Here is a 25,532-nt window from a genome sequence, read left to right as displayed (position 1 = left end):
CCAGTAAAATTTGTTGTCACATGTGTTTCTGTATAGCAATCAATAAAGAAACTAACTTGTTTTGGATTGGAATACCAGGCTGGAGTTCTGAACAAATGGCAAAGATGTTAGGCCGCTTACATTAGTATCAACAACAAGCATTTAAGTACCAGTATTAATTTGCAAACTGTTTTACAGTCTTGCATCACATCCAACTATCTAACATCTGTAGAATATGAGGGTGAGGGTTATGGTACTCTTACAGGGTTGATGCTAAATTGCTCCCACTCTGGTCAGTGTTTGGTTGAAAGACAGCCTAGAATCTCAGAGAAGCCACCTTGTGCTTCCTGGGGAAAAAGCATGGTATAAGTGAAATAAACTTTGTGAGATAAAGGGAAGATATATTCTAGTAAAATCAGAAGTAAATCTGGGCAAATTCAGTAACAAAGTAAATCCTGCATTTTGTAATGTAACACTTAAACATGTTAGAAACATGTATACTAGATGGTCAATCAGATACCAGCACTTTAAAGTATTTTCTTTTTAAAAGAATAACAACTAGTAGGATTTTGATTTGCCCATAATTCATAGTCCAGTGAAGAGATAGGAACTATTTCACATTTGTCAAAAAGCTCTCAGCACTGTATGATATTAAGACAAGTATACTCCAGGGTATGACTATGGAGGTTACAATCTTAAGAACAGTTTCCTGGGAGTGAGCCCCATTGAATAAAATTGCACCTACGTCTTTCCCCCCTAAAAAAGGGTTCTTATTATAGCAGTGTAAACTGCCTTATCAATTCATAGCTTTAAAGAAAAAGCTTTAGCTCTGGTCCTAAAGAACAGTTTCCAACAATCCAGGCATGTAAATACTTCTGAATGAATATATCAACAATGAAGGTACCACACAGCCCTGAAATATAACTTTGCAGAGATGTTTTCTTGGCAGTATAAACAGACATAGTAGCATCAGCATTTCAGAAGTGGATTCCATATTCATGCTGACGTATTTATTTTAATGTATATCAATTGCCTTTTTCCATAGATACTCAAGTAAATGTTAAACAATTGTGTTTTTTAAAAACCATCTAAAATAATAACTTGTCCTAGCAACAGTGGGAAAGATTAATAATTAACCCTAATATTTCAAAATGCTTGTATAGACAAAAAAGGTTTCACAAGGTACCGTTTCTAAGTAATGGTCACAAAGAACTGGCCCTTCTACTTCATATAGCATTTTCACCTGGAGGTCACTTCAAAGGTCTAGTGATTGTTTCAGTGGTTTGAATGTGTATACTGAGATGCGATAGTATGAAGTGTAAATCTTAGCTGTCTTCACCAAACTACATACTGCATGTTTATTTAACAGTGCCATCCTCAGCAGATTTACGCCCTTCTAAAGCCGTTGGCTTCCATGGATTTAAAGATTAGAATTACACTGCATTTTTTTAGGAAATAGTTGGAGCGCTATCCAAGTATGTTAGGCACCTCCACTCCCTCCGATTTTGTCAGGCCGGTCACATCCGTTTTCTTATATTGATTGTAAAGCCGAGCCCCCTACCGCCAGGATCTCAGAAATGCAATGACTAATGGTTTGTAAAGTGGCCAACTTCACTGGTGCTTCGAGGAAAAAGCTACTGGTTGGGGGGGGGGTTTGAAAACCCACCCTCTGTTTCCGTTCCCTGTGATGACAGCTGCCGATTTCATCTTCTGGGAGGTCCCCTGGTACACGAGGCAAAAGCAGGCTGCCGGCCCTGGTTGTTTAAAAAAAACCCACACCACCTCTCTGAAACTTCTCCTCTTTGCATTTGGAGAATAAGGGGGCAGCCTTGATGAACAGGTCAAAGACGGAATTCTAAACAGGGATTTTTTTAAAAGGGGGGAAGTGGCCGAAGTTCCATATAATTTCTATATCTTTTAAAATGCAGTTTTTAAAGAACTGGAATTGTTGCAGTATTGTCCAAGATATTCAACTCTGAGTTTTGTTTTGAACTCCTGGGCATGACAGCGACCCTGGTGGGCAGCTCGGAGTCTTTCCAGCATGCTTGGCGCACTGGCCGTATTTGCAGCCGGAGGCCCATTCAATTCAACGGCTCAGCTCCGGGGGAACTGGGCCAGTGCCCTTCTAGTTGTCCGCTCCTGAGGATCAATGGTGTGTCGCTCCAGATCTGCTGCCTTAAGCTCCTTGCAGCAAAGGCAAGGGGCAAAAGAAAAAAAGGGGGGGAACCAGCTCACAACCTTTCCTGGGGTGTGGACCCCTTGTGTGTGTGTTAAGTGCCATCAAGTCGCTTCCGACTCATGGCGACCCTATGAATGAAAGTCCTCCAAAGTGGACCCCTTACCCCTGCTATAAATAGCACACACACCAGTATTATTAATAGTGACCATCATCACCATCTCAGGGAAAGCCTGGAGCTGGCAAGGGTTCTGCACTTCAAAGGGAGCAAAGCACAGCGAGCCAGCAAGGTGTGGTGGTTAAGAGCGGTGGTTTGGAGCGGCGGAGTCTGATCTGGAGAACCGGGTTCGATTCCCTGCTCCTCCCCATGAGCAGCAGAGGCTAATCTGGCGAACGGGATTGGTTCCCCCCACTCCTACGCACGAAACCAGCTGGGCGACCTTGGGCTAGTCACAGCTCTCTCAGCCCCACCTACCTCGCAGGGTGTCTGTTGCGGGGCGGGGAAGGGAAGTTGATTGCAAGCCGGTTTTATCCTCCCTGAAGTGGCCGAGAAAGCCGGCGTACAGAAACCAGCTCTTCCCCCGACACCCTCGCCGGCTGATCTCCAGCGAGCCGCTTCCCCTCCCGAGCAGCCAGCCCCCAAGCCCGGGGGGGAAAGGTGTGAAAAAGAAACCCCTGGGGGCCGCTTCCGAGTTTCCGATCCGGAGAGGCTGAAAATAGCCCTGCCCACCGCCAGGCTGTTGCAACCGCGCAACGCAGCAGCAGCAGCAGCCGCCGCCGCCGAGCCAGGCGCGCGGCTATTTCTGGCGCGTCCCGGGCCCTCCGGTTGCGTCAGCGGCCGGGTCCCCCTGCGTCACGCGCCGCCACGCCCCCTCCCCACGCCCCTCACTTTTTCCCTTTCGTCCGCTTGCAGCCCACGAGCGGCGGCGGGTGACGCGGCGGCGCTCATGCTAATGGGCGCGCGCCTCCTCCTCCCCCCCCCCATGCCCAGCCCTCTCGCGCCCGGGCCGGCCGCCCCAGCCCAAGGCGGGGAGCTGAAGGTGGCCGCGGAGGGTTCTCCCCCGCGCGCCACCCCTGGGCGGCCGGCTATTGATAGGGCTCCTAAAAATAGTCACTGGAAAAGACAGCCATGCTAGGAAAAGCGGAGGGCAGCAGGAAAAAGAGGAAGGCCCAACAAGAGAGGGAGGGACTCCATAAAGGAAGCCACAGCCCTCAATTTGCAAGATCTGAGCAAGGCTGTCCAAGAGAGGACATTCTGGAGGACTTTCATTCATAGGGTCGCCAGGAGTCGGAAGCGACTGGACGGCACTTTGCGCACACACACACACAGCGCGCCCAGGAGCGCAACGGGTGGGAAGGAAGTCCCCCCCGCCCCGGGGGTGCGTAGGGATTGTTGCCCCCTCCCTCTCCTGAGCAAAGGGGAGGGGGGATAATGGGGGCTGGGACTTGAACGAGGACTGGGACTTGCCCCAGAGGCCTTTGGGGGACTCCCAGAGCGCCGGACCCTGCTGCAAAGTATCCAGCGGTCTGGAGAGCGGGTGGGCCCGCGCTCTTCCGGGCTGACGCTTCCTCGGGAGGAGGAGGAGGGGGGGTTTCCCACTCGGTTGGGACTTGCTTGTCTTCGGAGTCAGCGGGCAGAGGATCCGGTGGCCGAGGGCGAAAACGCACGGGAGGTTTTGCCTTGGACGTGCCGCGCTCTTGGGGCACGTTTCCCCCCATCTGCATTCTCAAAAGTCCGCATGGGGGAGGGGGGCCCTTATTGTTGAGTGTTGAGAATTTGGCTGGGGGACCAGTGCCCCAAGAGCGCGGCACATCCAAGGCAAAACCTCCCGTGCGCCAATAACCCCTAGATCCTCTTGGTGTGGCGTTTCTTCCCCCGCCCCCCTCCACCGTCCCTTATGGTGGGAGCGAGGTTCTCCGGGGGGGGAGGTCTTTGCAAGAAGTGAGGGAGGGGCTTGCTCCACCTGGGATGCGGAGGCGCGAGGGGGGGAGGAAACGGAGCAGGGGGGAGCATTCCTGAAGGGCGCGATCCTATGCAGAGCGACTCCGGTCTGACACCTACAGTGGGACTCTGCACGCGATCCGACCCTTGCAGGGAGGGGCCTCCGGCTAAGGAAGCGCCGGCCCGCTCCCCGGGCCCCCCTCCGCGCCCGCTCCCCGCCCCCCAAGGGCGACGCCCACCCGGAGCGCTTGCTCCCGCGGCTGGGGCAGGCACGCCAGGGGCAGAAGCCCTCCAGCTCGACCCCCTCCCATCTTATATCCACCCGAAGCAGACACTGGGTCGGGCGGTGCTGCCCTGGGAGCCCCGCTTGCTCCCTGTTCCTTGAACCCATGAAGCTGCCTTCTCCTGAACCGGGCCCCCGGCCCATCAAAGCCAGCATTGTCTACTCTGACTGGCAGCGGCTCTCCAGGGGCTCAGGCTGGGGTCTTTCCCAGCACCTACTTACCCCACGCCTGAACGACCGGGACGCCGGTTTGCCAACTCCACTTTATGCCACGAATGAATGAATGCCGAGTGGCGTTCTTGGCGCCCCCCCCCCCTCTCCCGTGCCTAACAAGAGGCCAAGGGCCGGAATGCAAGACCTTTCCCCAAGACCGGCGGGGTGAATCTCCCCCTCCTCCCCCTCCAACCCCTTCTTTGGGCACAACCGGTGCCTTCGAGGAACCCGTTTGGCGGGGGTGGGGGAACCGACGTCAACCGGAGCGGGCGTCGCGCCACCTGTTGAACGCGTCGCCTGGCCTGGAGCGGAGAGGGCCCCGGTGCGTCAGCGGGCTCCTCACCTGTGCCATGTCCCTGTGCCTCACCTGTGCCATGTCCCTGCTTCTAAGAAACTTGGGGGGGGGGGAGCGGATCTGGAATAAGGCGGCGCTTGGCCGGGAAGGGAGCAAGGAGGTAGGGAGCCAAGGGAAAAAAAAAAAAAAAAAAACAACCTACCTGGGTCGAAAGCGCACCTTTCCATCGCCGGAGAGATGCCCGGACGGCTGGGGCGAACCTCGGCTCGGGAGGGGAAGGGGAAGGCGGAGGGAGGCGTCCTTTGTTTACCCTCCCGGACCTGGGGGGGGGGCGGGCGAGGAAGGGCGGGCGGGAGCGAGCGGGTGCGCGCGCGCGCGCCCGGCTCCCTCTCCCCCCCCTTAAAAGCGCCCGGGCGGGTGATGTCACGTCGGAAACTTACCAAAGCGAGCGGCGGCCGACGAGGCAGCCCCGGGGCCGGCTGATTGGGCGGGCGGGCCTGACGCGCGCTGACGCTGGGCGGCTGGAGGCGCATGTTGGCTGGGCGCCGCGCAGCCCACATAAACAAAGGCACATTGCGGGCCGGGGCCAGTCGGTCCGCCTTGCGCGCCGGGCGCTGCGCTCTCGCACCGCGCTGCCTGCCCGCCTGCCTGCCTGCCTGCCACGAGCCGGCCGGGCTGCCGACCGCCACGACGCCGCCTGGGCCGGGGAGGGTCGCCGGCTTGCTCCTTCCTCCCCCACCCACCCACCCCTTGCCGCCGCCACCCATGCGCCCCGGGGAGCCGCAGCTGCCAACAGTTGGATGAATGCGAGGGAGCCAGCTCCCAGGTGAGTCGCTGGCGCCGCTTTGGGGACGGGGACGGGGGGGACCTGAGGATTTCCTCCCTGGTTCTCCGGACCCGGATTCTCTGGACCCGAAGGAAACTAGCTGGGGAGCGGGGGGGGGGGGGCGTCTTGCGAGCCGCAGGGCAAACGGGGGGGGGGGGGCTTCTCCAGAAGGCACTTCCTAGAAAGAGCCTCTCACACCCCTTCCCTCCGAGGCTGGGGTTTTTAGGGGGGAGGGACGTCAGCGTCTGTTCCCTGCCGCTAGACTGGGGCCACCAGCCGAAGCAGCTGAGTGGCTCTCGTTGAACTTCAAGAGATTTACTTCTGAGTAGACATGCTGAGGCTATACGTGCTGTCAGTGCCGTAACTTGCCAGAGCTCTTTGGTATGGGAGGGGGCATTGGTCCAGGGTTACCTGGCCGGGGGGGAGGTATTGGGGGGTTGGCTGGGGAACCACTTTGATCTCTGCCATCTCCACGTCTTGGGGGGTGGGGCGGGAAGCGGCGTTCTGCTGGCGACCACGGTCCTTTTTTGCCTTTGGCGTTGACCTCTGCCAAAGGCTGCGGTTGCTGAATGAGCGTGCGGTGAAGAAGAGACCTATGGGGGGGGGGGGGGAAGGGAAGGAAATTTCCTCCCTTGCGGATTTCCGAATTCCTAGCCTGGAAGGTGGGGGAGGGGAGAGACCTGCCCGAAGTCGATCTGTCTACTGACGAAGAGACTTGCCATTGGGATTCGGATCCAGAAGGATCTCGGGTCTCTGGAGCCAACGCGGAAAAGGCGCGACTTGGGGGGGGGGGGAGCTTGGCAGAAAGTTTGGGGAAGCGGGAAACTTCCCCGGCGTGGGTCCTTGCGAGGCTGTCCGGAGGAAGCGGGAAGCGGAGGGGGATCTCTCGGCGAGCTTCGTAGGACTCCGCCGGGATCCGGAAGAGTAGGAGGGAGGTTCCCCCTTCGTGCCTAGCTAAGCCCGATTCGCCACTTTGCGACGGGCGCATCGCCTCTGGCAAGCCTTGGCCGGGGCAGGAGGCAGCCGGGGAGGCTCTCTCGCTCCCCTCGGCAGCGTCTCGGGCCTTGGATCGCCGCCGCCTCCCTCTCGGTGCGCGTTTTAACTCATTTTACGCAGCCATGCCCTTTTCAGAGCCGACACCAGCATCTTCTACGGTCCGGTGCCGTTTCTAGAAGGAAGGGAGAGCGGGACATCACCTGAGCTGTCCTTAAAAAAAAAACACAAAAAAAACCTAATTCAGCTGACATCCTGATCCTAAACGCTGTGCGCGTGTTTCTGTGGGCGAAAAAGCACGGGAGGTTTTGCCTTGGATTTGCCGCTCTCCGGATGCCCGTTTTCCCCATCTGAATTCTCACAACTTTGCATGGGGGCTTTTTATTGAGCGTTGAAAATTTGGCTGGGGCAAATGGGCATCTAGAGAGGGCCAAATCCAAGGCAAAACCTCCCGTGCATAAATGGCCCGTGTTTCTCAGTCACATTGGAGTTCAAAGAATTGCTGAGCAAACGTACGCATGTTTGGGAGCAATCCTAAGCAGGTCTACTCAGAAGTGAGTCTGGTTTTATTCGGGGGGGGGGCTTACACCCTGGAAAACGTCCTTAGGATGGCAGCCTGCTCGCATGCGCGCGCGCAGCCGGGAGATCCAAGAGGTGGGGATAAAACTAAACGCCCACTTCTTTTTGGCGATGCAGTCAGCAGAAATAAGGCGGCAGGAGCGGGTGGTTTTGAATGCGAAAGTGGCCAGAAGTTTCCTCGTGGGCAGCCCCTTCATTCCGGGCGGAGACGGTCGCAGCTCCCCGGCTCTCCGCGCCGCCTGCTCCGCCCGGATCTCGCCCGCCGCAGACAGGCTCAGGCTCGGGCTCGGGCGGACCCGCCTCCCCTCCGCCAGCCTGAAAGTCACCCCGTTCGCCTCTCTCCTCTGCCCTTTCCTGCGTTTCAGAGACCAGCCCGGGCCGCCTGGAGTCCGCCCGGCTCCGCTAACGTCTCGCCCGCCGGTCCGTCCGCCGAAGCCCGACGCTGTCCGCCTTTAACCCCCCCGAAAGCGCCTCTCACGCGGCTGAAGGTGGGTGAGTAGAGCCCGGGGCGCCTCCCCAAACCCCCCCTCCCGGTCCGCCGACGGCAGGCGACGGAGACAGACGTCCCCGGCCGGGCCGCTGGCTCGCGGAGACCTTTTTGGGGGGGCTCATGCAAAACCTCGGGGGGGAGAAGGGGGAGGGAGGATCCGGGGAGGGAGGGGGAGAGATGCTCCTCCGCTCCGGCGCTCCGCCACCCTCAGTCTCGCCTGCTTCCCAGTCGGGACGGGCTGCGGGGCCGCCGTCTGCTGGGAGGATCGCCGGCTGTCCCTCGCCCACCCCTTTCCGCAGCTTCATCCCGGCCCCCTCCTCGCCTCCTGCGCCCCCGCTAGATCCCACCCTTCCCCCCTACCTTGGCATCCAGCTTCTTCTGCCTCCCCCCCAGACCCTCTTTGGGTCTCCCACCAGCCAGCTCCCTCCCGTCACCCACTGACCCACACCCCATGCCCCCCGACGCCCCTGTCTCTCACCCTGCAACCCAAGGGCCCTACTTTCCAGCTGCCACCGGCTCCCTTCCCTCTCCCCGCCTCCCCTACCTCCACTCCCCTCTCCCCTGCCTCCCGTCAACCCCGCTTCCTACCCCGCTCCCCTTGTTTTCTGCCCCATTTCCCCGGGGGAAGGGAAGGGAGGGGGGGCCGGACGGCTGGTGGCCCCCGCCGCTGAGCCATGCTGTTGTGCCGCCTCTCGTTGGCAGCCATGCCCTGCGTCCAGGCTCAGTACGGGTCCTCGCCGCAAGGAGCCAGCCCGGCCACGCAGAGCTACACCTACCACCACTCGACGGCCGCCGGCGAGTACAGCTCGGACTTCCTGACCCCCGAGTTTGTCAAGTTCAGCATGGACCTCACCAACACCGAGATCGCCGCAACCACCTCCCTGCCCAGCTTCAGCACCTTCATGGACAGCTACGGCGCCGCCGCCGCCGCCGCCGCCGGCTACGACGTGAAGCCGCCCTGCCTCTACCAAATGCCCTCGCAGCCCCCGCCGCCGCCGCCCCCGCCCCCGCCGCCGCCCGCCCCCTCCATCAAGGTCGAGGAGCTGCCCCTCCACGGCTACCAGCCCCCGCCGCCGCCCCCCGGGGCCGCGGGGCCGCCGCCGCCGCCCGACGAGCTGGCCGTTTACTACAAGCCCTGCGCCTCGCCGCCCGCCCCGTCCGCGGGCTTCGCGCCCGGCCAGGGCGTCTGGGACGAGGCCGGGCCCCTGCACGGCTTCCACCACCACCACCACCATCACCACCACCACCACCACGCCCAGGCGGCCTTCGGGGGCGCGGCCGGGCCGGGGGGAGGCGGCGGCGGCCCCCCCAAGGGCGGCCCGACGGCGGTGCCGCGCCTCTCGCTCTTCTCCTTCAAGCAGTCGCCTCCCGGCACGCCGGTGGGCAGCTGCCAGATGCGCTTCGACGGGCCCCTGCACGGCCTGCCGCTCAACGGCGAGCCGCCGGCCCACGGACACCACGGACACCACCACCACCACCACCCGCACGACGGCCAGCCCTTCGCCGTGCCCAACCCCATCCGCAAGCAGGCCGCCGCCGCCGCAGCAGCCGCCGCCGCCGCCGCCGTCGGTTTCCCCGGCCTGCAGATCGGGCACGCCTCGCAGCTGCTGGATGCCCAGGTGCCCTCGCCGCCCTCGCGGGGCTCGCCGTCCAACGAGGGCCTGTGCGCCGTCTGCGGGGACAACGCCGCCTGCCAGCACTACGGCGTGCGCACCTGCGAGGGCTGCAAAGGCTTCTTCAAGGTGAGGTGCCCCCAGTGGCGCGGGGAGGGGGGAAGGCACGCGCGGCCTGGGGACACCCCTCCGACCTGGAGGCCGGGCCCCCTTCCCTATCCCCAGATCCCCCCTTCCCTCCAGGCTTCCCCCTCCCTGCTACCCAGATCCGTCCATTCCCGCAACCCGCCCCCCTGCATCCATTCATCCCGCCGTCCGTCGGGCGCATCTCCTCTTCCCCAAGGCCCCACCTCCCCCCCCCCGTAGAATCTTCTCCCGAGTATATTCCCTTCCCACCTACTCTGGGGGTCTCTACTGTTGTTTGCTCATTCGTAACAGAACTCCTGGCTTCGCCTGCCTGAGCGGGTTGAGTGGTTGAACATCTCCCCACCCCCTCCTCCAACACTCACATCGTGGGAAACAGGTCCGGAGCCGGGTTAAAAAGAAATAGGAGGGGATACCATGGGCCATTTATGCATGGGAGGTTTTTCCTTGGAATGGGCCCCTCTCCAGATGCACATTTTCCCCCATCCCAATTCTCAAAACTCAAAAATAAGCCCCTATGCAGAGTTTTGAGAATGCAGGTGGGGGAAAAATGTACATCTAGAGAGGGGCCACTGGTTAGTATTTGGATGGGAGACCACCAAGGAAGACCAAGCTGTGCAGAGGAAGGCACTGGCAAACCACCTCTGTTAGTCTCTTGCCAGGAAAACCCCAAAAGGGGTCGCAATAAGTCGGCTGCGACTTGAAGGCACTTTACACAGAGAAAGGGGCCATGAGTCGGAAGCGACTTGACGGCACTTAACACACACAGAGAGAGGGGCAAATCCAAGGCAAAACCTCCCTTGAATAAATGACCCATGTGAAAGCCACCCCTTTAAACTGAACGTGAGTTCTTTCAGAACCGTCCCACTTTAAGTTCTGTACATTCCAGATTAGGACCCCCCTTTTCGCTTTCCAATGCGCGGGGACCAAGTCCCATTGAGCAGACCTGAGTAAGATTGTGAGTTAGAGGCGTTGAGGATTGCTCTGGGGCAGTGCTACGCCAAGCAGAATCAGATGCTTCTAAACCCCTGGACTTCGATGGACTTAGAAGGGTGTAACTCTGCTTTAGGACGCCGCTCTAAATCGCCTGGGCTGTGTGAACGGGCGCCAGCTAAATCGGATCCCTCCCTTAGCGGCAACCTCCGCTCATCCCCGCTAAAAGCAGTTTAGGAGGAGGACACCCAGAGGGTTGAGAAGTTCACCGCTTAATTAGCCAGTGGCAGAAACGAGACCACACCTTCGCATTTCCCTTCCCATAAATAACTCTCACCTCTTCATCCGCTGTCGCTCAGGCGGATTAGACTCTGCGCTCCCCCCCCCCCACTTCTTGCAAGAAGGGAGGTGGGGGGACCCATCCTGGTAACGGACGAGCTGACCAGGCTGGTTAAAAGAGTCGCTCATCTCTTTCTCTCCCCACATGGCCCCTCACTTTTGCAACAATATCGGTTGTTGGGAATTGCCCCTTCTAAAGGGCCGCCAGACATTGGTGCCTGGGAGGTTTTGCTGCCTTGGATTTGCCCCTCTCTAGATGCACATTTTCCCCCTCCGAATTCTCAAAACTCTGCCCGGGGGGCTTATTGTTGAGTGTGGGGAATTTGGATGGGGGAAATGTGCATCTAAAGAGTGGCAAAACCTCCCATGCATAAATGGCCATTGAAACGTAGATGTTTGGCTGGACGTTATTCCAAATGCTCCTGCGCCTGAAGCCACCCAAGAGAAAAGGCCCTTCCCCGTTTCATCGTCCAGGCGACCCACGGACCGTCCCGTACAATCCGAGGGAGGAAGACCGGGGCCATTTATGCACGGGAGGTTTTGCTGCCTTGGATTTGCCCCTCTCTAGATGCTCATTTCCCCCATCTGAATTCTCAAAACTCTGCATGGGGGCTTATTGTTGAGAATGTGGATGGGGAAAATGTGCACCTAAAGAGTGGCAAATCCAAGGCAAAACCTCCCAGGCATAAATGGCACGGGAGCACCGAGCCTTTCGCATTCGAGTCGCGGCTCCCACCCGCACGTCCATAGACCAGCGGCCCGTGCCCTGGCCCGTTTTCTCGAAAGGCGTCCTGCCCCGCTTTCTCGAAAGGCGTCCTGCACTTGGAGGGGTGTGTGTGAGAAGGCAGAAGCACTGGCGGACTTGACTGACCGGTGCCCATCACTGGTGCTCAGGGGGTGCAGCCCACACCCCTCTGGACGCCCCCCAGACCCACCTACCCCCCCCCCCAAAAGAGAGACCCGCCTGCCTTTTCAGCCGCTGTGAGGCCAGAAGGCGAGCGCAGGCGGCGGGGGCGATTTGCACGCGCTTCTCCCTTTTTTGCCTCCGGATTGAAATTGGTTAGGACAGAGAACCGTGTCTAAGCTAACCAAGTGGAACAGAATTCCCTATGGTCAAATTAAGTGATCTCTTTATTCCCCCCTCCTGATTGAATAATCTGATCATTTGAAAGAGAGAAGGTCTCAGAGGAGTGTAAATAATATGAATGCCCACGGATTTGTATTTGCCGAGCGTCTCCTCGCTGCTCCTCCGCTTGGCATATAAAAACCTTGGCCAGGAGGCTGCGGGACGAAGCTGCGATGGCTCGCCGGCCGCCTCTTGCTAAATGCCTTGGAAAGGGGGGGGGGGAATTGCCAGGCAGTGCAGCCAGTGGATGGGGGGCAGCGCTTGCAAAACTCAGTGGGGTTTCACCGACGACGCCTTCTGGGGTCTCTTCCCCCAACTTTCTCTATCCGCAGCGCACCGTCCAGAAAAACGCCAAGTACGTTTGCCTCGCCAATAAAAACTGTCCTGTGGATAAGCGCCGCCGGAATCGGTGTCAGTACTGCCGCTTTCAGAAGTGCCTGGCAGTCGGCATGGTCAAAGAAGGTACAACCTGAAAGGGGAGGGATAGATGTAGCGGGACCCCCACCCCTTTGCCTTCAAAAACCCTAACAGCTGGAAGCACCAATCCTTTTCTCTGAGCCCGCGGCCAGGCGGGGTTGGCCCTGGCCCTTGGTCCTCAATGGATTAGCAAACGGCTGGCCTTTCCGGCACCCCCCTCCCCCAGGTCGAAGGAGAGGCGAATCCAGTCCTGGGTGGCCGGAGGGGGCCTGGCATCCCTTATCCTTGAGCCGGTGGGGCTCCCTCCCCTATTGTGGGGCTGTGGCTCAGAGGCAGAGCCTCTGCTTGGGATGCAGAAAGCCCCAGGTTCAATCCCCGGCATCTCCAGTTAAAGGGACTAGGCAAGTAGGTGATGTGAAAGACCCCCGCCTGAGACCCTGGAGAGCCATGGAGGGGCGCACGGCTGTGGCTCAGTGGCAGAGCATCTGCTCAGCATGGGGTAGGACCCAGGTTCAGTCCCGGGCATCTCCAGTTAAAGGGACTAGGCAACTAGGTGATGCGAAAGACCCTGGAGAGCCGCTGCCGGTCCGAGTAGACGATACTGACCTGGATGGACCACGGGCCTGATTCAGTAGAAGGCAGCTTCATGTGTGCAAAGGGAAGGCAGGCCCGGAGGGAGCCACCGTATGTTCTGAGGAACGTCCCCTGTTGCCATTAATTATGATTAATACGAATTAATGAATACGAATTTCACATCCTGGCACTAGAAGCTGGCTGATCGGGCCAGGCTCAATGAAGGCCGTGCCGGCTGCATTCGGGAAATCCAAGCGGCAGGCAGGCAGGCAAAGCCCGAGGGAAGGGGCAGGAGCCGGGCAGGGTGCCCCGACGCCACCCAGGGCGCTTTGCCAGGAGGGGTCCCGGGAAGCGCTGCGGTCCTGAAGGGGAGGCGGGGGTGGGCTTCTGGCCTCGGGCCGGGCGAGCTGACGGCCCTTCTCTTCCGCAGTGGTTCGCACGGACAGCTTAAAAGGCCGAAGGGGTCGCCTGCCGTCGAAACCGAAGAGCCCCCAGGAGCCCTCCCCCCCTTCGCCCCCGGTGAGTCTGATCAGTGCCCTGGTGAGAGCTCATGTCGACTCCAACCCGGCTATGACCAGCCTGGACTATTCCAGGGTAAGCTGGAGACCATATTCGCCACGGGGGCCTCCTCGCGGGCGGGGGGGGGCGCGGGCGGGGGGAGACCAAAAGCAAACGCCGACGCGCAGCCGGCTAGCGAGGCCCTTTCACGCCAAGGGCGCCTTTCACACGAGCTTGCCAGACCCGGGTGGGTTTGTCACGGTCACCCCAGGGAGGCGCTGCTGTTAAGAGGCGGCGGCGGCGGGGCATCTGGGCGAAGGGGCCGAGGAATGTGCTGCGGATCGCAGGGAAACTTGATCAGGGATTTTCAGCCCCCCTCCCCCAAATCTAGGACGCACTTCTGAGCCCTGCTTTTGGTTTCTAAAGGACTGGTTAGGTGTTAAGTGTGCTTGGGAAATGAGTTCTCCCAAAACAGGCAGCACTTCCAAGTCTTGGGGAGCAGGCCTAAGCAGGTCTACTTAGACGTAAGACTCCTATTATTCAAGGGGGGCTTCCTCCCTTGATTGCAGCCTGTAGGACTGGAGTTTTTTTTTGGGGGGGGGCAGCCTCCAAGCGGGTGCTCTGGTTTCTTCCCCCCTTGATCCCCGAGCCGGTGCTTTGAGCATACTTTTGTATTGGGGGCAGGAAAGTTGCGGGTCGAGAATGCCCCATTCCCCTATCAGCGCGAACAGGGACGCACACGTGTTCCTCTACGCGAGAATCAATCGACTTTAATCGCGGTGGCGCACGGGGTGGGGGGAGAGAAATCTTCTGGGCCATGTTTGTGTGCATGGGTACAGAATGGCTCAGATCTTCGAGGGTCCCCACACCGTCCCGAGTTCCCGATCCTCGCTGGGAAGCCGGCAACGGCTGTCCTCCGCCCGTGGAGACCTTATCCCCCCCCCCTTCTATCAGCCGACCCCTCCTAATTGAATTAATTGCCCTGGCGCATCTCATTTCCTCACTGGTCAGGGAGAGGCTTAATTGCTATCAAAGCCTGGCTCCCCTCCTCGGGAATGGGGTTAGCAATTTCACGGGCGATAGGTTTTAGAGAACCTCATTAAATGGCTGGGGGTTTCTTCCCCCCCACACACACACCTACCCTCCCCCCTCCATCCTCCTCCTCCTCCCGCCCCTCCCCCCTTTGCCATCTCCAGTTCCAGGCCAACCCGGACTACCAGATGACCGGGGACGACACGCAGCACATCCAGCAGTTCTACGATCTCCTGACCGGCTCCATGGAGATCATCCGGGGCTGGGCGGAGAAGATCCCCGGCTTCACCGATCTCCCCAAACCGGACCAAGACCTGCTCTTCGAGTCGGCTTTCCTGGAGCTCTTCGTCCTGCGGCTGGCCTACAGGTAGGCAGGCAGGCTGGGCCAGGGCAGGGGAGGGCCAGGGGCCAGGGTCAGGCCCTCCTCCCATTATGGCTCTGCCAGTAACGGCGCCTTTGCTTTGGTCCCCCTCGGAACCGGCGGCAGGTCCAACCCGGCGGAAGGCAAGCTCATCTTCTGCAACGGCGTGGTGCTGCACCGGCTGCAGTGCGTGCGTGGCTTCGGGGAGTGGATCGACTCCATCGTGGAGTTCTCCTCCAACCTGCAGAACATGAACATCGACATCTCCGCCTTCTCCTGCATCGCGGCCCTGGCCATGGTGACAGGTGAGCCCCCGGGGTTTTTTTCTGACCCATCGGATGACGCAGGAAGGGCTCCTGGGTAACCCCGAGCGGCTCCTTCTGGATTTAAACTTCAGAAGGGGGGGAGGAGAGCAGGACCCCCCTTTTCTCGCCCTGAGTAGTTAATGCGGATTAGAATGTGCAACCACACTTTTGCACACTCTGAATAATGACACCTTCAATCCACTCTGAAGGCACTTTGCAAAGGGATTTTACTGCCTGAAATAGCAAAACCCACTTGCAAAGGATGGCTAAAGTGCATTATTCAGCATGTGTGAAAGCATTTGAAAGTGATACCAGCCCGGTTTAAGACAAACTGAGAGGCCCTATGTCCAGACCAGAGGCCCCAGAACAGTTCCAACAACAACAATAAACGGTTCATTTTGTAATGCTTGTATTTAGAGGCCTTTAATAATCAGAGGCCCTAAACCATAAATGGGTTGTGCTTAAATCTAGTTCGGACTCAGACACTCTTACCCTCCAGAATAACCTCACCCACTTCACATTTGCCAGTGCTGATTAGGATAGCCTTTGCCGCCAGGACCAATCTGGGACTAACAGCACAATCCTATGCAGAGTTACTCCAGTCTAAACCTACTGAAATTAATAGGCTTAGACTGAAGTATCTCTCTTTGGGATTGCACTGTTAGTCACACCATCCCCCAGGTCATTCTACACTGTGGCTTGTGAAAGCCATATGAAACCCGCTCTGAATTCTCAAAATTCTGCACGGGGGCTTATTTTTTAGTTCTGAGAATTCAGAGGCTGCTTATGCATGGGAGGTCTTGCCTTGGATTTGCTGCTCTCTAGATGCATATTTTCCCTATCTGAATTCTAAAAACTCTGCTGGGGTGTGTGTGTTATTTTTTAGTTCTGAGAATTCGGATGGGAAAAATGTGCATCTAGAGAGTAGCAAATCCAAGACAAAACCTGAAATGCATAAATGGCCAGAGGGGGGAAATGTGCATCTAGAGAGCAGCAAAAAAATAAAGGCAAAACCTCCTACGCACAAATGGCCAATACGCCTGCCTTGAGTTGCTCACAGTCCTGTGCACGCTGCAAAGTGAGCGCCGCTCACTTTGGCGGGCCGCCTCCCACATGAACACATGAAGCCACCTTATACTGAATCAGACCCTTGGTCCATCAAAGTCAGTATTGTCTACTCGGACCGACAGTGGCTCTCCAGGGTCTCGGGCAGAGGTCCAGTGGTGGACTGGGTCTAAAAACATTGGTTGCCAGGAGACAAAGGGGGGCCTGCCCACAACAAAAACCTATCATTTAATTTTTATTTTTAACATATTGTCTAATGTTTGAGGGGGCCCACTTCATCAGGGGCCCACAGGGCCCGCTTGCCATTGGGCAAGCTGACCCAGTGGCCAGTCCGCCACTGCAGAGGTCTTTCACACCACCTACCCACCTAGTCCCTCTAACTGGAGAGGCTGGGGATTGACCCTGGGACCTTCTTAGAGGCTCTGCCAGCTAAGGAGCCCTCCCTCCTCAATGCATGAAGCCCTCTTCTACTGAGTGAGACTGTTGCTCTATCATGATCTGTATTGTCTACCCAGACCAGCAGTGGCTCTCCAGGGTCTCAGGCAAAGGTCTTTCACACCACCCTACTTGCCTAGTCCCTTTAACTGGAGAGGACGGGGATTGAACCTGGGACCTTCTGCACGCCAAATAGATACTCTGCCACTGAGCCACAGCCTCTCCCCTCAAAAGTCACATGAACACATGATGCTGCCTCATACTGAATCAGTCCCTAGGTCCATCAAAGTCAGTATTGTCTACCCAGACCGGCAGCGGCTCTCCAGGCAGAGAGTCTTTCACATCACCTACAGTACCTGCCTAGTCATTGGAATATCTGTCGTGGAGATATTCCTGTGTTTAGCAGAGAGTTTAGCAGAGTGCCTTAAGCTTAGCAGCACCAGAAGCTACACATGCATGCATGTGTGAAAATAAAAGGAGCATCAGTCGTTTGCTCTGATCAAACTAAAGTACATTTATTGTTGAAATACACATTGGATAGGAAAGGACAAACAAGGGTTCTCTATCCTGATCTACCTTGCTAATTCTCTAGGTATAAAAGGGTATCTGCCTTCCACTCCATCTTGGGGTGGGAAGGCCTGGACGTGCGGCTCCTAGCTTGCTTCGATGAAGAGCAAAGGGAAAGAGAGAGAGGGGAAGTTTCCCTGACAATACATCCTCTAAACATCAAAGAGGCAGGAAATGAGGGCAAGGTGTAACTAGAGGTGACCTCCCCCTGTCCTGTCTATCTATCTGACTCTGTGGTCAGTTCCCCCTCTCAATGTGCAGGCAAGTGACACCAGCCTAGAAGGGCAGATTTTCCAACACTTTTAATTGGAGGTGCCAGGGATTGAACCTGGGACCTTCTGCATGCCAAGCAATGCATGAAGCCGGCAGAGTCTCAGGCAGGGGTCTCTCAAACCATCTACGTCCCTTTAACCGGAGGTGCTGGGGATTGAACCTGGGACTTTCTGACCCTCCCTCCTCAATGCATGAAGCCGTCTTCCAGCAGAGTCTCAGGCACCTACTTGCCCAGTCCCTTTAACTGGAGGTGCCGGGGATTGAACCTGGGACCTTCTGCATGCCAAGCACAGGACAGCCGTCTAGTCTCAGGCAGGGGTCTTTCACACCACCTACTTCCGGCAGCGGGTCTCCAGAGTCTCAGGCGGAGAGGTCTTCCACACCACCTACTTTGCCCAGTCCCTTTAACTGGAGGTGCCGGGGATTGAACCTGGGACCTTCCGACCCTCCCTCCTCAGTGCATGAAGCCGTCTTCCGGCAGAGTCTCAGACTATCTACTTGCCCAGTCTCAGGCAGGGGTCTTTCAGACCATCTACTTGCCCAGTCCCTTTAACTGGAGGTGCCGGGGATTGAACCTGGGGCCTCCTGCATGCCAAGCAGACGCTCTACCGCTGAGCCACAGCGCCTCCCCAGCAAAGGGGGCCGGGACCGTACCCTTAAAGGCCGGAAAGCCGGCCCGCGGCCTCCGGAGCTGCTGGGGACGAGGCCTAACCCTGCCCCTCTCCTCCCTCCCTCCCTCCCTGCCCCGGCGGCGTGGTGTCTTCGCAGAGCGGCACGGCCTGAAGGAGCCCAAGCGGGTGGAGGAGCTGCAGGGCAAGATCGTCGGCTGCCTCAAGGACCACGTGACGTTCAACAACGGCGGCCTGAGCAGGCCCAACTACTTGTCGAAGCTGCTGGGCAAGCTGCCCGAACTGCGCACGCTCTGCACGCAGGGCCTGCAGCGCATCTTCTACCTGAAGCTGGAGGACCTGGTGCCGCCGCCGGCCATCATCGACAAGCTCTTCCTGGACACCCTGCCTTTCTAAGCGCGCAGCGCGCGCGAGGGAGAAAGCAAGCAAGAAAGCAAGCAAGCAAGCAAGCAGGGGGAAAAGGACCGAGACGCACGCAGAGACAGACAGAGAGACTCTGCTTTTGCCGGTGCGCTTTCAATAATAAGAATAAAAAAAAAGTTGATGAACTTTGCAACACAGAGCAGCCGGAAGGGGGGGCGGCATGCACAGTCACACACTCCAGGGGGCGGCCCTACTTCCAGCCCCCCACCCGCCAAGCGTGGCCTGCAGACCCCTGACTGGGTTTGGGGGAAGTCGCCCTCCCCCCCATGCCGTTCCTCGGACTGCTGTCCTGATCCCAATGGTACCAAGCTTTTTTTTTTCCTACGTATTATCCGTCACCTCTCTGTCTAGCTCCTGAAACCACCCCCCCCCCGCTTGTTTGGCGGACAGACCCCAACTAAAGGTCTTTTTGGGGGGGGCAGGGCGCCGAGCTTCTCTGGCAACTGGTGGGGCGGGGAGAGGGGGAGAGAGAGCTCTGGCTCAGCAGAGGCTGAAAAGTATTAAATTGTCCAGTAAGCCTCCCCCCACTTTTGTCAAGAACTTTTCAAATAAAGGCCATTTATTCATTGGAGGTGTTGCCTTGGATTGGCTGCTCTGTAGATGCACCTTTCCCCCCATCTGAATTCTCAAAACTCTGCATGGGGGCTTATTTTTGAGTGCTGAGAATTGGGATAGGGAAAATGTGCATCTAGAGAGCAGCAAATCCAAGGCAAAGCCTCCCGTGCATAAATGGCCAAAGTGTTCTTGGTGTAATATAGAGGAGGCTAAGGCTATTTATGCCTGGGAGGTTTTGCCTTGGATTTGCCACTCTCTAGATGCCCATTTTCCCCATCCAAATTCTCAGAACTCTGCATGGGGGGGGGGCTTCTTGTTGAGTTTTGAGAATTTGGATGGGGGGAAACGGGCATCTAGAGTGGCAAATCCAAGGCAAAACCTCCCAGGCATAAATGGCCTAAGTTAACGTGGGAGGGGGAGGGTGGCATGAATGACCCGGGAAGGCAAAGGATTGTACATTTCTCAGTCACGGTTTGGCTTTTAAAAAAAATTTCTTTTCCTTTTAAAGAAATTATTCTGTGCCTGTTTATGAATAAATCCATTCGAGCCGATTCGAAAGCATTTTTAAACTGAGACTATAGATCGAGAAGGGTCGAACCGTAACAAGCAAACCAGAGCTGATGATTCGAGAGAGACCTAAAGCCAAGAGCGAGCTCGACGATTCTCGGAGGACAATGTTGTTGTTATTATAGGCACTTGCTACGGCAGTCATGCCTATATTCTATAAATAGTTATTTCAGACACTATGTAGTCTGCTAGATTTTATAAAGATTGGTAGTTCTCTAAGAAGCTTCGGACTTTTTTCCCCCCTCCTCTTTCTCCCCTCCTCTCAATTGTAAAATAGGTGGGCACATGTGTTATAGTAAAACAAAAAAAAATCCAACCAAATTTCCTCCCCCGCCAACAACAAAAAAAATTTTTTTTTCCGAAAGAGACCCCAATTCCAGCGTTTGTAACACCGTCCGGCATTCCTTGTTTGTACGTGTCGTCTTATTGTTGATGATGATTAAAAGAACACCGTTTATATCTTGATTATTTGGTCGTCTGAAGCGAAACCAGTTTGCATGCAAAAAAAGGAAAGGGGGGGAAAGCCTTTTTTCGACTATTTCCAGAGTGCTTGCCACTCCCTGGAAACTCCCTGGAAATTACTAAGCACTTTGAATTTTTCTTTTTTGTATTTTTTGAAAGCGAAACAAACGTCTAAAATTGTCGGTTAATATATTATTTTTACGTTTCAGTAAGGAAGTTTTTTTAATGCCATATTCTGTAGTGTACATATATATATATATATATATTTTCCTTTGTATATTTCCAGTATGGCACATTATATGAAGTCAACTCTCTACCCTCCCCTTCCTCTCCCCTTTGTTGTATCTGACAGTTAGACCACGGACATTTCTTCCTCCCTGAAAACTCTTTCTTTGAGAAAGGCCGATTTTAATGTTTACAGCAAAAATAAATCCATGTAAACGAACAGAATCCCGTCTTCTTTCTGTCTGGTCGCGCTGCCTCGGCCCCCTTAAAGCCAGCGAGAGAAATAGCGATCGACCCTGCAAATTGTAGTTGTTATTTTGTTTTTAATGGCAATTTAAACGAGGAAATTCTTTGGAATTTGCAGGCTCCGGCGGTGGTCGGCGTGGCAAAGGCTTCAACCCTTCCAGGTTGGTTCCTTTCCCAGCCTGAACTCTTAGTGGGGTCCTGCTGTTCCAAAAAGGTCACCCTCTCTCCTGCGAGGTCTTGGAAAGCTCCTTCCCAGAGGGGCTGTCGATGCTGAGACGTCCCGTGAAGCAGAGGACTTTGGGGGAAGGGGTCTCTGGGAAGGAACTGCGTGCAGCCGCGAGATTCGCACCCCCGACCCTAACCGGAGCCCTTCAGCAGTAGCCCTGATTTCAAGCAGGGGACTTTAAAATAAACCAGGTCTTGATCGGGCTGAAACTTCCGTGTCGTGTCTTTAAAAGCGGAGTCTCGATTTCCTCTGTTTGCAAGTGAAAGGAGTCATTGGAAGTCATATCGTCCTTTATTGGCATAAAATCACTGTACATAGGTTAGGAAAGAAGTTATTGGGTCAGATGGACGGTGAAAGATGTGTGGGTACCTGTGCGGGTCGCGCTTTAGAGATACTCTTTACAGAAGCCGAGGTCCAACCCGATCCTATGCATATTTATGCAGAAGTCCTTCAAGGGATCTTAGTTCCAAGTAACTGCCATCAGGATCGTGGCCTTCTTTAATTTCGTTCGGTTTATGCTGCGAGTCAATTCAATTGAAGTCGGTGGGATTTAAGGCCGAATAAACATGCTTAGGATCCGGCCTGTAGGATTGGATGAAACAGTGTGGGGGATCCGGGGATCTGATCATTGTATCCAGGATTCTTACAAACGCTGTTGGTTCCTGCCCACACAGTCCTTTCGAAATACACATTTTGGGTTAAATAAAAATGCTTTCAGTCTTCTCATCAGAAAGGAGCCTCTCTCCTTAATCACCGACTTTCTTCTCGAGGAAGTGAGAAATAAATAAGAGGGAAACGGGCTCCTTCCAACCTGGTTTGATATAAATAAGGGTCCCTTGTCATGTTCGGGCATTTTAAAAGACAGCGGGCTGGCCCTCCCCCCCCTCCCCACTTCAGCATCAGTCAATCACTCACTCACTCAATGGACCTTTCCTTCCAAGGAAATATGCGGGGCGGCCGAGGCGACTTAATCCAGACTTGGCCATGTCTGGCGGTGGGGGAAGGGTTTGAAGCCAGGCAGAAGAAGCCTTTTCAAGGGAGGATCTTCTTTGCTTCCAAGGCAGCCTTTCTGTGGGGAGGAAAGGCATCCCTTGGTCAAGGAAGGCTGGACCTGATCCTCTCTCCCTTCTCGGTCATTCTGAATTCCATACATCGTTCATTCGAGACAGGCCAATACTCTTCTCCAATGCATGCACTTCTGTTTCCTCGTCGTCTGTTTCTCTTTCCCCTCCGTCTTTCTAGAGACGACTGAGGCCATTTATGCACGGGAGGTTTTGCCTTGGATTTGCTGCTCTCTAGATGCACATGTTCCCCATCCAAATGCTCAAAACCCAGCAATAAGCCCCCATGCAGAGTTTTGAGAATTCAGACTGGAAAAATATGCATCTAGAGAGAGGCAAATTCAAGGCAAAACCTTCCATGTATAAATGCCCCCCCCCCCCAAAAAAAAAAGTCTTCTCGGCGGGTGGCATCTGAGTTTTGGAGCTGGGAAGGTTGGAGGAAAGAACAGTTCCGATTCGGAGATGAACCGGGTTGTTTGAGAAGAAGGGGGATCCACTGGATCCCTGGGGTGAAAGGCACGGAGAGAGGGGGCGTTTTCCTTCCAAGAGGAGCGACCGGAATCGCAGCAGCTCACTCTGGCTCCATCCTCTGGGCGCTCAGGTGGGAGCCCACATGAACACATGAAGCAGCCGTCTACTGAATCGGACCCTTGGTCCATCAAAGTCAGTATCGTCTACTCTGACCGGCAGCGGCTCTCCAGGGTCTCAGGCGGAGGTCTTTCACATCACCTACTTGCCTAGCCCCCCCTCGCCTTCTCTGGATTGGCCGAAGGGACGTCCCACCCACCCCCGCCCGCCTCACTGGGGTGGCACCAGAGGTAGCGCCCCCGAGGCGATTCAGGCGCCCAGGTGCCCTTTTTCGCGGCAGGGCTCTCCAGAGGGAGCAGAGGGTCTGGGCGAAACCGCGCGGTCCCTTTGGATCTGGAAAGGCGCCCCCCCCTTCGCCCTCCCGCGATCCCCCCGGGGCATGGGGCGAAGTTTCTGCAAAGCAGGCAATCGAACTGCTCAGGTTGTCGGAAGGGGAAGCCAGGGAGCTCCCCCAGGATCCCAGACCTGGAAGCCTCCCGGGTCTGAGTCCCAGGGGAGTTTTATTGAAAGCCAAGAAATCCCCCTCGAAAGGGCCTGAGCGGTCCTGGCTGTGGCAGCAGAAGTATTCCGAAGGGAGGTGGGATCTGTTCGAAGTTCTTCCAGGGGCCGACACCCCCAGTCACTTGACAGGCAAGGGTTACCTCTGAAGAACTACCCCGACAGGGAGGGAGGGGTAAAATGGGTTAGAACATAAAAACATAAGAAAAGCCCTGCTGGGTCAGACCCAGGCCCATCAAGTCCAGCAGTCTGTTCGCCCAGTGGCCAACCAGGTGCCTCTAGGAAGCCCCCAAACAAGAGGACTGCAGCAGCACCATCCTGCCTGTGTTCCACAGCACCTATTGTAATTATATATAATACAATTATAATAAGAACATAAGAAAAGCCCTGCTGGATCAGACCCAGGCCCATCAAGTCCAGCAGTCTTTTCACACAGGGGCCAACCAGGGGCCTCTGGGAAGCCCCCAAACAAGGGTTGCTCTCAGCTCTCTCGTGCACGTTTTTCTGCGAAAGGAGGAGTCCATCTACCTCTGGTCAATGATTGCGAGGAGGGGCTCAGGCAGCGGCAGCTATTCCGGATTGACTAGCGGGAAGGGGAGGGGCCCTGGCTCAGTGGTAGAGCCTCTGCTTGGCATGCAGAAGGTTCCAGGTTCAATCCCCGGCATCTGCTGTTAAAGGGACTAGGCAAGTAGGTGGCGTGAAAGACCTCAGCCTGAGACCCTGGAGAGCCGCTGCCAGTCCGAGTAGACGATACTGACGTGGATGAACCAAGGGTCTGATTCAGTATAAGGCAGCTTCATGTGTTCAAGCAGGAACTATGGCCCCAAGAACAACCCGTGTGAAAGGGGTTGCTTCAGAGGTATCTGACCCCACACTGGGTGTGTGTGGGAGGGGGCGGTAGTTGTGAATTTCCTGCATTGTGCTGGGGTTGGACTAGATGACCCTGGTGATCCAACTCTATCATTCTACCCCGAGACTTTCAAAACATGAAAAGGGGAAGAAAATGTCATCCGTGAGAGCTTCAGAGGGGAAACGTGAGAGAAGGGAGGAAACGAATGTGTCTCAAGAGCGAGGCTGCCCCAGAAGTAGGGAGAGAGGGACGCGAATAGGTTATTCCACCGGAGCGCCTTTATCCAGCTCCGCCTCCTGGAGGCCGGAGCCGAGCCTGGGGGATATTGGGGGGGGGGCGTCCTCTCTGCGGGGACCTGACTGGGAGCCTCTGAGACCAGAAGAATTCCTGTGGTGTGGTGGTTAAGAGCGGTGGTTAGAAGCGGTGGACTCTAATCTGGAGAACGGGATTTGTTTCCCCACTCCTCCACATGAAGCCATCTGGGTGGCCTTGGGCTAGTCACACTCTCTCAGCCCCACCTACCTCTCAGGGTGTCTGTTGTGGGGAGGGGAAGGGAAGGTGATTGTAAGCTGGTTTCAGTCTCCCTTAAGTGGTAGAGAAAGTCAGCATATAAAAACCAACTCTTATGCACCGGAGGTTTTGCCTTGGATTTGCCACTCTTCAGATGCACATTTTCCCCATCCAAATGCTCAATACTCAACAAATAAGCCCCCTTGCAGAGTTTTGAGAATTCGGATGGGGAAAATGAGCATCTAAAGAGTGGCAAACCCAAGGCAAAACCTCCCAGGCATAAATGGTCTTCCTCTTTTGTGCTTCTTCCTTCGGATGAGTCAGGAAGGCGGAGCACAGCTCGGGGATTTGCTTGTATTCGTGGACATGTTTAGTGTGTCCCCTTGGGCGCCTCTGGCCGGCAGCCTTCCGCCCCTGGGCCAGGGAATCGGTCAAGGAGTTCAGGAGCCCCCGTCCAGACGCGGGCGGAAAGAAATGGCCTGAATGGGATTTATCCCCGAGTGAAGGCGAAGCGACTGCGGTGGGGTTACCCCGGAAGAAGCGAGTGGAGAGATGGGTTGGGATGAGGTTACTCCGGAGGAAGGTGATTTAGGGAGGGTGTCACTGTCGGTGCGACGCCTATGCATGGGGCGAGAGGGAAATGTATGGGGTTTGGGGACTAGTCCCGGCCATAAGCCTATCACCGCCACATGGTCTGCTGATTACATTTGTTCCTTTGTACCCCGCTTTTCTCCCCAGTGGGAACCCAAAGCGGCTTACAACACAGTTCTCCCACTTTATTGTCCTTAGAACAACTGAGTCCGCGTGATTGACTCAAGCTCACCTTGCAAGCTTCCGCGGGGCCAGAGGGGATTCAAACCTGCGACTCCCAGATCCTGGTCAGACGCTCCAACCACCACGCCAGGCCGGCCCTTCCAGTAACAAGATAGCAAACCTCCTGTCGGGCACCGCGGCATTGTCTGCAGGAGAGGGGATGGGGGAGGTGGAGGCACGCCTGTCCCGAGCTTCGAGGCCGGACGTCTGGGGCTGATTTCGCGGTGGATTTCTGGGGAGGGCAGGCTGCCGTGGCACCGGGGGCAATTTGGGCAATGCCCCGCTGGGGGACTTGCTGCGAAAAGGGACCGCTCAGGGGCAGGGGTCTCTTTCGGAGCGGTCCTGCCCAGCCGTAACACATGAACACATGAAGCTGCCTTATACTGAATCAGACCCCTGGTCCATCAAAGTCAGTATTGTCT

General features: G+C 56.3%; 1 protein-coding gene across 2 annotated transcripts; it reads left to right on the top strand.

Moving 5' to 3' along the window:
- The first annotated feature begins 7,660 nt into the window (after positions 1 to 7,660).
- NR4A2 (nuclear receptor subfamily 4 group A member 2) lies at positions 7,661 to 18,488 on the top strand. 2 transcript variants are annotated; one of them, XM_056861252.1, is made up of 7 exons: positions 7,661 to 7,774; positions 8,479 to 9,518; positions 12,264 to 12,393; positions 13,352 to 13,515; positions 14,616 to 14,818; positions 14,939 to 15,117; positions 18,226 to 18,488. In XM_056861252.1, exons 2-7 carry the CDS (start codon positions 8,481 to 8,483, stop codon positions 18,480 to 18,482), a joined length of 1,971 nt encoding a protein of 656 aa, XP_056717230.1. In that variant the 5' UTR covers positions 7,661 to 7,774; positions 8,479 to 8,480; the 3' UTR covers positions 18,483 to 18,488. The 2 variants fall into 2 exon arrangements, with proteins under 2 accessions (XP_056717230.1, XP_056717231.1); XM_056861253.1 differs by having other exon boundaries at positions 7,730 to 7,778.
- Positions 18,489 to 25,532: the final 7,044 nt, after the last annotated feature.

Source organism: Euleptes europaea, chromosome 15 (assembly GCF_029931775.1).
Source record: "Euleptes europaea isolate rEulEur1 chromosome 15, rEulEur1.hap1, whole genome shotgun sequence".
NCBI classification, from domain to species: domain Eukaryota; kingdom Metazoa; phylum Chordata; class Lepidosauria; order Squamata; family Sphaerodactylidae; genus Euleptes; species Euleptes europaea.
Note: the sequence above shows the minus strand (reverse complement) of the source record. Positions and strands in the feature narration are given on the sequence as shown.

What these genes read in the sequence shown, in the direction of transcription:
- NR4A2 (XM_056861252.1), top strand. Translation starts at nt 8,481, where the DNA reads ATGCCCTGCGTCCAGGCTCAGTACGGGTCCTCGCCGCAAGGAGCCAGC. An exon ending in GCTGCAAAGGCTTCTTCAAG is followed by an intron (nt 9,519 to 12,263) that starts GTGAGGTGCCCC and finishes CTCTATCCGCAG; the next exon opens with CGCACCGTCCAGAAAAACGC. An exon ending in CCAGCCTGGACTATTCCAGG is followed by an intron (nt 13,516 to 14,615) that starts GTAAGCTGGAGA and finishes TGCCATCTCCAG; the next exon opens with TTCCAGGCCAACCCGGACTA.